Here is a 15,918-nt window from a genome sequence, read left to right on the forward strand (position 1 = left end):
TGTGTATATATATATATATATATATATATATATATATATATATATATATATATATATGTGTGTGTGTATATATATATATATATATATATGTAATATATATTATACATATATATATATATATGTATGTATATGTATATTTATATATAAAATAGCATTCACTACCGCTAGCCTAGCATAATTTATGGAGTCTGCAGAGAGAGAGAGAGAGTCTTCGAGTTAGCCGCTGCAGAACTCGAAGACTCTCTCTCTCTCTCTCTCTCTCTCTCTCTCTCTCTCTCTCTCTCTCTCTCTCTCTCTCTCTCCTAATTTACTAGGAACGACGACAAAAGTCGTTTGTTATAGTTGCCGATGACCATTTTTTATTGTCTTGTAAATGTCTTCAAAATATTTCAAAATTTACGACAGCAAGTATTTTTAAAATTCTGTTTCTAAGAACTTCTGGTTGAGGAAGAATGGGCATTTTGAGGTAAGGCAGGATTCGGAGCTCCGAGGCCGTTATTGTGGGACTGCAATTTTTTATTTTCAGGCAAATCTTTGTGTCCCTGAAGAATGCTCAAAGACTATGAATGAGTCCTCTCCCACTTTCCCTCGTACTGCAGACATCAAAGAAAAAAAATGCGAGGTTTTTTGTACGGCCATCTATTGACGCTCAGAGAAACTAGTCGATGAAAAAGATGCCAGATTCTACTGGACAGGAGAACTTGCTCGATGTTATGTGATGTTAGCGTTTCCGATATTTTGTGCCGTAGTTGAATTTTCTTCTGGTGTATTTTCTATCTGTCATAAAGTATTCAAAGCCAATTTTCGCATTTCACCATTGATAAAACTATTATAAAAAGATATGTACGGAAAAGAAGATTGTTGGTATCAGCAGCTAACTGGAATTTTCAGGAATGAGGTTCGGTTAATATTTGCAACACTAGAAGATATAAAGAAGAATTTTTGTTGTAGCCATTTCTCTGCCCAGCTAACGTACATAATAGAAGTGGAACTATATTACTTAATTTCTAAAATTTTTAGATTTTTGGTAACCGATGCCCCGAAACGCTGACAAAATATCCGACTGAAATTTATTGATCTCAGAAGTTAGCAAAAATGTTTCCTGAGATCCTCTTATTCTAATTTGCACTGTGACCTGTTCCACTTTCTTCTCATAAATCACCAGCCCTTCAATGATATTAACCGTAAATGAAAGCTTGTTAGCAATGCTTCAAGTTGAAAACAAATTATGAAATATCTATAATAGTTTGGAAATGTTTAGTCTCAGAAATGCACCTCCGACTGTAAGAAGAATTGCCTAATGAAATTGGCCTAGATGATTTAAAAAAAAAAAAGCGTAATGATATTACTTAATTTTATTATAACTACTCCTTGAACAAAACCTATTTGCCTTGGAATGATATGAATTTGCTTGTTTAATACAAAATAAGGTGTTGCATATTAATCATAAGTCATACTTTTCGTTGATTGCTTAGCTCTTGTTAAAAAGGCCGGGTATCTGTTCCTATCAGGTGGCCTTGTAACGCCAGTCTGGCACCTCATGCGGAGCACTGTAGGCTGTACTTAAAGTTCTTTGCCGCGTGCCTTCGGCCCCTGGCTGTATCCCCTTACATTCTTTTTCATATTCTCTTTCTTCCTTCTTACTTCCCAACCACTCAACAATTGAGGTTTTCCTCCTGTTACACCTTTCATACTATCTTACTGTTAATTTCCGTTTCAGCGCTGAATGACCTCTTAGGTCCCAGTGCTTGGCCTTTTGACCTAAATTCTATATTTAGGTCAGTTCGGTGACCTTATCCCACCTGATATCAAAGATAAAAGTAATCGTCCCTGCGCTGATGGCTGAAGGTTTCTATTCTGTTATTGTCAGGCTTTAGTATTTTTTCTTGCTCTTGTTTTCCCTTTTCCTTTCGCCCTTCTTAAGATTGTACCCTCAATCGGACTCGGCATCAAAAATCGTCCGTCATCTTTCAGCGAAAATTAAGTCTCAGGGGGATTGAATGCCCAACTTCATATGTAAAGCGGGAGGAGATATATCGATGTATTTCAGCACTTTTTATTTCAATACTTTTTTTTACTGGTTTTTTTAAGCCATGGATGTTTGTTTGGGGAGAGTCGCAAGGAAAGTTTATCGAGACCCGATGCAACCCGCTCTAGTTTTCTCGTATATTTAGTTTACTAGTTCATCTGTCAGCATAAGTCAGGGGAAATCGATGCGATAGTTTCAGTTGCAGGGACTTTCGGCAATAGCAGCAGCAACAGCGTTGTTTGTGTGTGACAGCTGTGTCAAGACTTATTGCGTTTAACTCGCGCTCCGAAACGCCAAGAGCTCATACCTAATTGCAAACAAACAAACAAAAAATCCTGTCGAACATAATAACGTCAGTTTCGTTTATGGTGCACGGGAGTTTATGCAGTGCTCAAAAAAAAAAAAAAAAAAAAAAAGAGAGAGAGAGAGAGGAGAGAGGAGAGATAAGAGAGAGAGAGAGGAGAGAGAGAAGGAGACGAGAGAGAGAGAGATGAGAGAGAGAGAGAGAGACATATAAAAAAAACTCATTCTGAAAACATCTGAAATAAAAACACGCGTTTAGGAGTTCATATTTGCCAATACCGGGCTGCAAATAAAATTCTGTCTATTAACTGCCATGTTAATTTCAAAATGGTTTACACATCCCCCGAATGTTTTTAGGCGCGGGTTTCCGGCCAAAGGGACCGGAATTGGCGGGGAGGGGGGGAGGGTGTTATTAGGCGGGAGGGGTTATGGGAGGGGAAGAGGAGAAAGGATAAACCTCCAGGACTCATCACCGTCGACAGAATAGCTCCAGCATCACATTCATTTTCATATTTTCTTCACGATTTTTATTCATTCCTTTCTTTGTTTTTTTCACACGAATGCTTGCTTCTTACGACTTTGGGTTTTTTTTTGCGTTACTTTTATCTGATTTGTTAATAAGACTTTTTTTCTAGATAATTCTTATTTAGTTGTCAGGTTCAATTCATTTACTCTGTCTGTAGGATGGAGGTTTCCATAACTCTCATTAATTCTGAATCAGATTTTCCTGTTTTTATTAGTATTTAGTTTTTTTACATCAGCAACATTTTCATGTTTGAAGTAATCGTTCAGCCCTGAAAATAAAATGGAGATATATTATTTTTTAGTATATTTATTTATTCTTTACCGTTGTTCTAGAGGCGAAAAGGCTAGGAAGGTAACGATAGTGTTCATAGTGTTAAGGAATGTGTGACATTTAACCAACCAAATCTAAATAAAAATAAATGGAGGGGGAAAATATGTTCAGAAGCCTTGGTGACATTCAAGCCCGAATTATTGGTAAAGTCTGTTGCTACTTTGATTGAATATTGTACTGTCATCTTTCTGTCTTTTTTGTCAAAACAGTCTTGAGTAATCTATTAAGAAACCAGTGATTAATTGTCATTCCTAAAGTAACCTTCAGAAAAAGTATATATATCATATAATTTACCAAAGATGCAACTTGGCATACTGCAATAAGAAATCGTTGCTGGATTTATTAAAGAGGTCGCACTTCGGGCTAGCATTACCCCAGTATTGTTCATGTTGCACTGGCGGCCTATCAAAGATGCGATAATGTTCAGAATGTCTGTGATGACTCATCAAGATATCAAAAAGGGATCTTTAAAGTTTTGAAAATTTACTGTACATGGTACTGTAAAAAAAAGAATGTCAACGCACGAGAAACTGCAGATGGCTTTACGTTATGTGAGTTAAGATGCACTTCGATTATTCGTTTTATGGCCTTTCATTATTCAGCCCAAGAATACCGTACTGTTTTTACTTGTTTCTTTTATTCCTGACCCAGTCTGTCAAAAAGAGACTTTCTGTTGTGATGCAACTCGAAGAGAAATTTTAGTTAATGCTGTAAATATGACAAATCCTCTTTTAGCGGTTGTAAAGGTTCCAGAATGTGAATGTTTGCAATAATTTAAAACAGACTCAGAAAATGAAGGATGGATATTCGTCGCTTCGGTCCTCAAGTTTTCACCACCTGAAAAGCGCTCCTTTGCCCCTCACCAGCCTCAGAACTCCAGATTCTTAGCGGGGATAATAAATATATCAAAGTCATTGCAGCTGTCACCATTAAATGTGTGTATATTATATTATATATATATACTCCTATATATATTATATATATATATTATATATTATATATATAATTTTTTTTTTTTTTTTACAGGGGGGGGGGAATTTTTTTTTTTTTGGGGGGGGGGGGGGAGGGGGAGAGGGGGACCATAGTAAAGGCGCCTATGGAAAGAGCCTAAAAGGGTCTGATAAAGGTGTTGTGCGTTGAGTTTAAGATACAGGAATTTAGGATGGGATATTAATAATTTATTTATTAGAATGAAAATGTAAAAAATAAATAATTTACATGTTAAAAAGTACAGAAAAAATATTTGTAAAATATATCGTATCTCTTTTAATTTTCGCTGATGAAACAAGGCTCTGTTTGACTGTAGAATTTAGCAAGTTTTAATGTACGTTAAAAGTTAGGAATGCAATGTTTACCACTTGGGCTTGAGGGGAAAATTTCGCACGCGTCCCGAGTAAGCTGGAGGTAGGATCACGCAATGTTATAGAACATTTATCACCTAATAATAGAAGGACAATAAATCTGGAAAAATATATGAATTTGCTCACCTCATTCCCGTTTTCTTTCCAGGGATATCATTTGATTGGCCAGGAGGAGAGGCAGTGCCAAGCCAATGGGATCTGGACCGCGACGCCTCCTGAGTGCAGAGAAAATTGTAAGTCTCTCTCTCTCTCTCTCTCTCTCCTTCTTAAACAGTTTGACTCAGTTGACAAAATATTTCTTCTAGCCAATCCATCACTTTATATCCTCTCCAAGTTTGTAATTGACAGGAGTATTTTGTTATTCCGTATCTTTATGCTAATATGTTTTTACTTTGAATTGTACGAGCTCATTGCCGATAGAAAACAGGTTTTTTTTTCATCGAGTTAGTGAGTCGTATGTTTGCTGCGTATGTATGTATGTATGTATATAGTATGTATGTATGTATGTATTTATATACTGATATTTATATGCCCATATATGACTATTATATATGTATATGTATATACTACATATTATTATTACTATATATATTTAATATATATATATATATATAATATATATATATATATATATGATATATAATGCGCTCTACCTCAGAATTAATATATTTACATATTTATTAACTGAAGGGGATTTTTTTAGTTGATAATAATTTCGTCGGCTCACGGGCGCGAAACTAGGTACCAAGAAATTAGGACGTACAGTGAAGCCCTCTGGCCACACGGCTATCTCGTGATAGCCGTGTGGTCAGAATGCTGTACTGTACGTCCTGATTTCTTGGTTCCTAGGTTCGCGCCCTTGAGCCGACAAAATTATTATCAACTTAAAAATTCCCCTTTGGCTAACATATATGAACATAAATTAATTCCCAGGTAGAGCGAATTAGATATTAAAGGACATATGTAACTTAATGCGCATATATCAATCACGGTGATGTGGTAAGACATATATATAAATATATATATATATATATACATATATATATATATATATCATATTATATATATCTATATATGTAGGTAATTGGTGCAATTGTGTAAAAATAAGTAAATGGAAATAAGCATTGATATGCATAAATAAACGCATGCGCACATGCACACAAACACGCCCACACAACACACACTTTATATATATATATATATATATATATATATATATATATATATATATATATATATATTTACATATTTACGCGCATACACACAGAATATATGTATATTTATATGCACACACACACACACACACACACACACACACACACACACATATATATATATATATATATATATGTGTGTGGTGTGTGTGTGTTGTTCTGTGTGTGTGTGCATATATATATATATATATATATATATATATATATATATACATATATTCTGTGTGTATGCGCGTATATATGTAAATATATACAGACGCACACACACACACACACACACATATATATTATATATATATATATATCTATATATATATATGTATATATGTGTGTGTGTTAGTGTGGTTGTGTTTGTGTGCATGCGCGCGCTTATTTTTTGCATATAAATGGTTATTTTCGTTACTTATTTTTACACAATTGCACCAATTACCTATATGAAACTTGCATAACGCCAGAGCACTAATTTGTACGCAAGTTTTACCCGTTATGTAAAATGACCTTTATGTTACCCTTCAGTTTCGCAAGTTATAATTCCCATTATGTAAATGTATATGATGGCGTAGCCCCCTGATGTTCTGGTTCTCATATTGCTTCGAGAGACTCATTAGTTTTATATAAAAACAATTTAGTTCAAATATGTAAGTGGTTCTCTGAATATGATAGAAATTTTTAAAAGTAGACTTTAGTATTTCTTTTACGATTTATATTGTGGAGAATAATTGTCAAAATTAAAACTTACAAGTAAATGGAAAGTAATTATTGTTTTTCTAGAGAAAATTGTACGAGATAATCAAATATTTACGTTTGTTTTCTCCATTATACAAATAGTATGACTGCCATTTTATAATATACTTTTCCTCCATTTATCCAAGGTTATAAGGGTATGGATATTTATATTGAAAGACATTAATATAACAACCAATGTGCAATTAGTAAGGAACTAGCTGCTTATAGAAAGAAATCACAACTATTGTTATGGACGATTTGAAATAATATTTGAAAACAAAGATTTTAATGATTTATAAGTATTTATTGCATGACATTAGAATAATTTCAGGCACATGATAGAACATATGAAAGCTATAATGTCTTGACCTGATGTCTGTCATTCTCCTGGTTCTAGCATTCATTTCTAGTGGTCTGTAAAAGGAAACTACTGAGATGGCTAATTTGTCTGTCCGTCCGCACTTTTCCTCTTCGCCCTCAGATCTTAAAGACTATACTTGTTGATCATCCCCACTCCAGTCATTAGACATACCAACTTGCAGCTCTGTAGCATCAGTAGTTTTTATCTTATCTAAGGGTAAATGTAGTCATGATCGTGCGTCTGGCACCACTCTAGGTACCAACAACACAGACCACCTCCGGGCCGCGACTGAGAGTTTCAGTCAGCATTATACGCTGTACGGAAAACTCTATTGCACATTTTTTACTTGTTACCGTAGGTACGTATTGTATAATCTAAAAGAAAGCAAGGAGACACGAAAGCAGCTACCCTATAATGATGTGTTAATTGAAAAACATGTCAATTAGAGGATGCCTGTCACTAAACCTACCTTGAAGTCGAACTTTACCTTCAAGCAGCAGTCGATGCCTCTGCTACAACTGTTTTTATGATTTGTTCGTCCTCCAACGAAACAAACTGCAAGGACTTGATGCATTATGGATAAAGCCACAGGGGCCATTGACTTGCAATTCAAGTTCCAAAGAATGATTTTCATTAGAAACAAGTATCAGAAGGTAATGGGAAATACAGAAAGAAAGACGAAACCACTTATTAATAAAAGAGAAAAATAAATTATCAGTTAATAAATAGATGAAAATGTAAATTATTAATGCAAGGAGAATTTTATCAGGGCAGTAATGAAAGAAAACACAGAAATGCAGAAAATAAGACTCGAGTGAAGAAAATTATATTAAATTAAACTTATGCCATTCAAATCTTGTTACCGAAGTTCCAGTATTAATCTTAACGCGTAAATTCCTTGTAAAATATCAGTGACCGAAATTCTTGTAGGTCAAAAGAATAGAACGATAATAACAGCCCCAGGAGAATTTAATTATAAGATATCGAGCCTGGTCACGTAAAATCAGTAATGAGCGAAGAAAGGAAAGCTATTTTTTACGGCAGAAGACGATCAGTGTGTCTAAGATTTTTTCCCCTCCAATTTTTATCGTTTCTTATCTGCTTAAACTTGAGAAGTTTGGCGGAGGAAAGATCCTACTTCGAGAGCTCAATTTCGAGGAGAATGCTGTATACTCTTTAAAAGGGGCTTCTTAGAAAAGTACGCTCTTATCACAACTCCTTTATTATCAGGGGATTATTCCGGTGATAAAATCCGCTTCCTTCCAAAGTTTCTTCATAAGAAAAATTGCGTGTTCTTTGAATAAACTGATGCTATTATTAGCCTTAAGAGTTGGTGTTGTTGTTGCAAATATTTTATATTTATGGTTGAATTAATTTTGTCTCAGGACTCACAGCGCAATAGACCGAAAACAAATTGTCGTTGAAAAAAAGTAGTTTTCTGAAGATATGTTTAATATTCTTCAAACATTATGTTTTTTGTGTGATAATAATAGCTCTTTTAGGCAAAGAGAAAATTTATTTTCCGAAAAGCAATTTCTTTTTTGTTTTAAAAAAATTTATTTTCAACTGCTACATATTAAGAATTTGTTTCTAGGTGCAGTTAATGTGCATTCATTTATTTTGAGGAATATTTTGTGATTCCTTTCCCGTATTCCTAATCATAATATATTATGTTCTATTCTATTCTATTCTCAGCCAACACTTTTACAGTTCTCTGCAGCTTTATTATATCAAAATAACCGTTGACATTTTTTTCTTCTTCCTCTTGGACGTTACATGGTATGCTTAAGCTTTTGGATGTCAAGTTATAGCAACCAGTTTGTTCACGGTGGAACAGATGAAAGTGAACTATCGGAAAACAGAAGGAAGGTGGAACAGTGTTGTATGAGTGAGACTTAAAAAAAAAAAAAAAAAAAAAAAAAAAAAAAAACAATGCGTGATCCAATCTCCAGGTTCCTCGGGACGCGTGCAAGATTTTCCCCACACACATAAGTTGTAACCATTATGTTCCTAACTGTTAACGTAAATTAAAAAGTGCTGAAGTCTACGGTCTAATAGATCCTTTTTTCTCTAACGAAAATTTAAATAAAGATGCTATACTTTATTAGAAATAATTTTTCTGTACAGTTTAACATGCATATTTTTTACTTTTTACATTTTCATTCTAATAAATAAGTCATAAATATCCTGTCCTATAATTTATGTATCTTTCACTCAACACAATACACCTTCTTCAGACCTTTTTAGCCTCTTACATAGACCTTTCGTACCACGCCCCCCCTCAACAATAAAAACAACAACAACAAAGTAGTGTGTAGGCTTGTTCCCCGAGTAAGCGAAAATCCATCGTACGGGTTTTTTTTTTTTTTTTTTTATACATACATACATACTTTGAACTCGTGGTCCAGTGGCTAGGATACTCACTTCATCATCAGTGAAAGCTCCCGGATTCGAAGCCCGGGCGAGAGTAGTTCCCATTAAGTCTTGCTGGGCCTTGTTGAGGCGAGCAAGCAATTATGTGCTTGGTAATTAGGCGGTTGTGGTATGTCCCATTTGTCTAGCAACCTCATCCACAAATACTTGCAGAGACATCGCCTTGAATGGGGAAAGTGCTCATGTTATATATATATATATATATAATATATATATATATATATATATATATATATATATATATGTGTGTGTGTGTGTGTGTGTGTGTGTGTTGTGTGTGTGTGTATGTTTAAATATATATATGTGTGTGTGATTGTGTGTGTGTCATGCATATATATTTAGTATACACACACCCATATCATATACATATATATTATTTTATTATATAGATATAATATATAGATATATATAATATATATATAGACTATTATATATACACGTTCATACTTACACACACATACATCTGTATAAATTCATATTATACCGTGTAGCAGTTTATTTAACTTTTTTTTTTTTGCATATAGTATAAAGTGGTGTGTATATTATTGTTGTTGATGTTGAAGCCGTCACTAAAACCGATCTCGCGAGAGTGCGAAGAATGTTCGGTGCAGATAACCGAGGTAATGGCCTTTTTATCGATTGTTTACAGCCCGGAAGTATGGCTGCCGAGTTTTCGGAAAGAGATTTCGGTGAGACTGAAAGTTTTGGTAATGTCTTTCTTCTCCCAGCAAGAAACTCAATTGAAATATTATCCGTTTTCTGAGATTTTCATTTTTATTATTATTATTATTTTATTATTATTATTATTATTATTATTATTATTATTATTATTATTATTCTATCACAGTTATCTCATTTGACTGGGTGATTTTTATGGTATGGGGGTTCCGCGTTACATCCTTCCTGCTTAGGAGTCCATCACTTTTCTCACTATGTGCGCTGTTTCGAGTAGCACACTCTTCTGCATGAGTCCTGGAGCTACTTCAGCATCTAGTTTTCCCAGGTTCCTTTTCAGGGATCGTGCCTAGTGATCCTCTGATTATGGGTACAGTTTCCACTGGTATATCCCATATCCTTCTTATTTCAGTATTTTCAGGTCTTGATACTTATCAATTTTTTTTCTTTATTTCTCATCTACTCTGGTGTCCCATGGTATTGCGACATAAATGATACTTTCTTCTTGATTTTGTCAATCAGCGCCATGTCTGCTCTATTGGCACGTATCACCCAATCTGTTCTGATACCATAGTCCTAGAAGATCTTTGTCTGATCGTTTTCTACCACTCCCTCAGGTTGGTGTTCCTACCGCTTATTACTCCAAGCCAGCTGGTGTTTCTTACTTAGGTTTCAGTGGAGGGCTTTTGTTACTGAATTATGCCTCATTTTAACTGGTTCTGTGGAAGTCCCGGACACTTGCTATGTGGATTATGGTCTCGTTTTTCATATTGCACTTCCTGTATATGGGTAAGAAGTTATTTCTATCTATTGTTCATTGGACATAACTGGTTCTTGTGCTGCTATTAGCATTCCTTCTGTTTCCCTCTGAGTTCTCCCCTCTGTAGCCATTACCATGTTTCATCGCTGGCCAGTTCTTTAGTCTGACCCATGTACTTTCCGTGCATTGGTTAGTTGTCCCATTTCTCTATTCTGTTTTTTCATTCTACTGTCTCTATATTTCTGGGTGTTCGTCTACTTATATTCCCAGCAGTCCTTAGACTTCCGTCTTCACTGGATTTCAGATAATGCCCCAGTGCTCTACTCTGGATGTTGACGTAGTCCTCTACGCTTAGTAGCCCTTTCCTTCCTTCCTTGCGTATTATTTATAGTCTGTCCGTATTTGCTCGTGTATTGTCGTGTGTTTCCTAGGTTTTTGGTCTATGCTGCGGAGTTCAGCCTTCGTCCACTGCGCTGCTTCTGATTAATGGTACTGCTGATGGCGTTCAGTTTTGACTTAAGTATCTGAGTATATTCTTTCCTGATCGTGTCCTTCATCTATTGGTGTTTTATATCCTCTCCATCTATTATTCCCAGGTATTTGTATCCTGCCTCCTCTATGTGCCTGAGGCTATTCCCGTCTGGTAGCTTTATCTCGTCAGTCATTGTTACTTTGCCTTTTTTGTAAGTTGGCCAAGGAATATATTTCTATTCCAAACTCCATCCTGATGTCCCCGGATACAATCCTTACAATCTGGATTAGGGTATCTATTTCCTTGATGCTCTTACCATACAGATTGATGTCGTCCGTGAACATCACAAGGTTAATTCTGTTGCCTCCTTTATTATTATTATTATTATTATTATTATTATTATTATTATTATTATTATTATTATTATTATTATATTAAGAAGTAAGTAGACCTATTAACAAGTCTTGTTAAATAGGGTGGCCGCATCATTTGAGGTCAATTTATTTGGCATCTTCTCAATTTTCGTTGTAATTCTTTTCTCTTCCATGTTGAAATTGGACAATAATTGTTCATATTTTGGTCAAGAGACGCACATTATTATTGTTATATTATTAAAAGACCTTAGTCCCAGATTCTTCGTTTTCTTCCTTTTATCATCATTTTTCAGCAAGCGAGTTATGCTGTGAAATCCTCTTCTAATCGTCAGAATTACAAATGCGGTTCTCCTCGGCAAAACCAAGGACACTCTCTCCTCTCTCTCTCTCTCCTCTCTCTCTCTCTCTCTCTCTCTCTCTTATAATTTTCCCGTAACATTTATTTCATTGCTCATCACCTTTATTTATGGAGGCTTCTCAGAAGCGCCGACCTTCAAGCTGTATTTATTCCCAGTAGTTTCTTAGAATTACGCTGAGTATTCCGAGTGTTTGCTATGGTAGATTTATTACGTCATTTTGTTTTTAGTCGCCCTTGCATCTTCGAGTATGAGAGAGTCTTAAAACATCAACAGTTCGCTCACGTATTTAACCGACTGTCTTAACTTGAGGTTGGCTCCTGAATGAAAGGAAAGAACACTAATGTAGCAAATTCGAATCCTTGGTTCGTCGTGAAGACTTCTCCCCCTTAACGGCTCCCTTATTTTACGAGGGTAATGGGGCTAATGGGTGCAATGGGGTCCCGTCCGCATCGCTCTCCTTTAACGTTGCCCATAACTGAGGAGGACCCGCTCCTTAATATGTCGATCTGTACATTCCTTCCTCGCCTTTGCTATTTGCTTGTACGTGTATTGAGAATTGCTCTTGATTTCCTTGTGCAGGCGTTCAGGATTACACTTGCTTGGGTCCTTTCGTAGGTTTGCTTGCACGGCTGTTTAGAATTACTCGTGGTTGTTCCCTTTCCTTTGTCTGCTTGTACGGGTGTTGTGTGCTACTGTGTTTGTGTCCTTTCCTTTGTTTGCTTGTACGTGTGTTTTGTGTTACTGTGTTTATGCCCTTTCCTTTGGCGTTGGTTAGTTGTCTTCCCTGTTTGCTTGTATCCCTGATAGCATCGTCCATTTATTGATACAATTCCCTCTTGTTTTATGTTGGTTTATGACTTGCTTTAACGATGGCTGTAAGCTTTTCCCCCAAAACATGAGGTGTTTACATTGCATTAGAATTGGCTGCATGCTTGTTCCCTCGCCTGTGTTTAGATGAGGTTTTGGTGCTGTCGTCGTGTTTTATGCATTGCCTCAGGATACTAGTTTGCTGATTTTTTGTTTTTGTTACTATGTATTGTCTTATATCACCTCGTAACTTACCGGAATCAGTATTACTTTACTGTGCAGACATTGGGTGCTTACGTCGTTAAAAGATTTTTACTATTATTCCATGAAAATATTTTCAGATCGGAAATCGCTGCTATCGCCTATCGCGCATTTGTCATGCTTTTATTTTCTGTTCGTCCATTTTCCTCACCACTTTTCCGTCATCCGATTAGAGAAGCATAATATAGTCTATAACGTTGTTGACCAACCTCATCCACTTTCACGCCTCTTTGCGGTCGCTTCTGGAAGTGTCCTCAAGAAGTGCCTCATCCCCTACACCCACACTCGCACATTCCTCCCACCCAGTCTTTCCTGTGCCGCTAGGACCCACACCCACCCACCCACCCACCCCTCCAAACTCACCATCTAACGACTGTAAGTGTGGGCGGTCATCAATACACCACAGAGGTGTTGGGGAAGAAGTGGGTTGGAGAGTATAGTCTTGGGGAGGAGGGGGTGGTTTCCTCGTGAGATTGTAGGGGAGGAGAGGTGAAAAGCAAGGGGTAGGGACGGGACCCAGGGTGGTGGGAGGGGATGCCGGAGGGAGGTGGTGTGGTAAGGGTTAGAGTATGAGCCAAAATTGAAGTTTTTTAAAACACCTGAGCCATAGCTTGATATTTTGATCCGTAGGATTCGGTGGCGTTAAGGATATTTTCCAGTGTGTTGGCAATATGATAATGGACCTTAGAGGTATTCGCCCCAGGGATTAGAGGGGATGGCTGTTTCGGTGTGAGAGAGAGAGAGAGAGAGAATTTGGTAGTGGAATGAGACGGGAGGTGGATTGTGGGGGGGTGGTTAAGGAATTCTCTACAAAAAAAGTGTTTTAAGCCCCTTTTCTGTTTCCGGCAGTTTATTAAATAAGTATTATTCACGCTTAGTTTCATCTGCATCATTACAATACGATGGCTGGGGTGAAAAGTGTCTCTCTCTTCCGCTTGATGCGTTCGTGGTTGTTATTGTTATTGTTACCACTACTGCTTTTTGTAGCCTCTCCGGTGAAGTGGTCATGTGCTGGAATATATTATTATTATTATCCCAAGGTTCTGTACCTATCTACATTATATATATATATAATATATATATATATATATATATATATATAATTTAGACATATATATATATATATATATATATATGTGTGTGTGTGTGTGTGTGTGTGTGTGTGTCTGTGTGTGTGTGTGTGTGTAAGCGTAGGGATATGGCAACAATCACCTCAGGTGAGCGCGTTTCGTTTGAATGGTGCATCGCGTGGTCGCGTTTGCAAGGTCTGGAATCCCTTCCGGCCTACCGCCCACCAATCCACCCAGCTGCGAGTGGGTGACAGTGTCCACAGAGATAAAAAAAGAAAAAGAAATAGGGGTTGGGCTAGCAATCTCACCGTAACGGCTTGCTGAGAAACGAATATATATATATATATATATATATATATATATATATATAATGCATAAATAATATATATATATATATAATATAATGCATATATATATATATATATATATATATATATATATATATATATATATATTTATATATCGCCTCTAACCCCGAATGAAGCAAAGTGCCTGTGTGGAATTATCCCTTCATCTCTCTTGTGCTGGACCTTACTCAGATCTGCTTTCACTTCTAGTCGTCCGTCTCATAGTTCTGTATCTTCCAACTCTCCAAGGGCCCACAGAATCCAAGCTGTGACTACCACCTACGAATGTAATCCGGGGTTTGAGAGAATGACAACACAGTCACACAAACACACACACACATTCACACTGATTTAGATATAATGACACAGGAACATGACCCCTTGAAGTACCCATGAAGCGTTTGTGAAATTCACGAGTATTAACATTCAAAATACTTAAAAAGCCAAGACAGTTGAATGATTTCATTGAAAAGAAATCTACAGATTTGTTAGTATCCACTAATGTCACTTCTTGGTACATCAACAGAATAAGAATGTTGACACAGTAAGAAAGAACCTGAAAACCTTAATTTCGCAGAAAGTCAGTGTTCTTGAATAATTAGTATATTAGCAGCAGAAGATCTTCATTAAATTGAAGTGCAGAGATCAAGAACAAACACGAAGTTTGCCTGCGAAAACCTCTATTATACATAGTTAATATTTTTAGTAAGCGGAATTTTGTTCGAGTGATAATAGTCCCATTGAATAAGCAAAATAGTATCCAAACAATAAAGAAAAAACATTGAAGCTGATAACATTATTATCATCCCTTTAGTCATAGGGAAAACTAACATTACATTTTACTTTGTCTAAAGTAGGTTTCAAGGCTGAGCTAACGCCAAATATTGTCAACTACTAAAGAGTTTTCAAGTACAGTGTAATCAGTTAACTGTGAATGAAGAGGCCGGATGAATGGTCCAACAAGAGATAACGAGTTTCACTCCACACATCTGCAAGTTAATCTTGGCAGATCGCTGTTAAGACCATAGATATAAAAGCCTAGATGCCGCATCGGCCGGCCGGACATACGTCATCAAGTCCGCCATCTTGGCGCGGTAATTCAAACAATGCAGCAGGCTGCAGTACATACGTTTTTTCGCCACTATTCGCTTAATATTGCCCGGATTTTCTTGTCTGATGGTTCGTTGCAAAGCTTACATAATTCCCTACAAGGATCTAATAAAATAAAGTTGTTCCTTATTGTTTGAAAGTTAACTTACAATGACTTTGTTTTAGCAGGTAGGGGGAAGTGGGCTAGTTATACACAAATGTTAATATTTACCCATAACTATTGCTGTAAACAATAATTTGAAATGCTGTGATAAGACAGATTACTAAAGTAGGCCTACAGCTATGGATCTTTCTCTCGAAGTGCTCTGTTAAAAAATCCCCCAATATAATTTTTGGCACATGCCTACAAGTTTAAGTCATAAAACTGTAGGGTTGAGCTTAAAATAAACAGTAGGCCCTA

The 15,918-nt window shown here is 36.3% G+C and overlaps 1 protein-coding gene across 1 annotated transcript in view; it reads left to right on the forward strand.

Annotated features, from left to right (window-relative positions):
• The window catches only part of LOC135211489 (uncharacterized), a 995,645-nt gene that overhangs the window by 775,275 nt on the left and 204,452 nt on the right, over window positions 1-15,918 (forward strand). Inside the window, 1 exon segment of the mRNA XM_064244795.1 lies at window positions 4,698-4,782. Coding sequence (XP_064100865.1) covers window positions 4,698-4,782 — 85 coding nt within the window.

Source organism: Macrobrachium nipponense, chromosome 4, assembly GCF_015104395.2.
Source record: "Macrobrachium nipponense isolate FS-2020 chromosome 4, ASM1510439v2, whole genome shotgun sequence".
Taxonomy (NCBI): Eukaryota; Metazoa; Arthropoda; class Malacostraca; order Decapoda; family Palaemonidae; genus Macrobrachium; species Macrobrachium nipponense.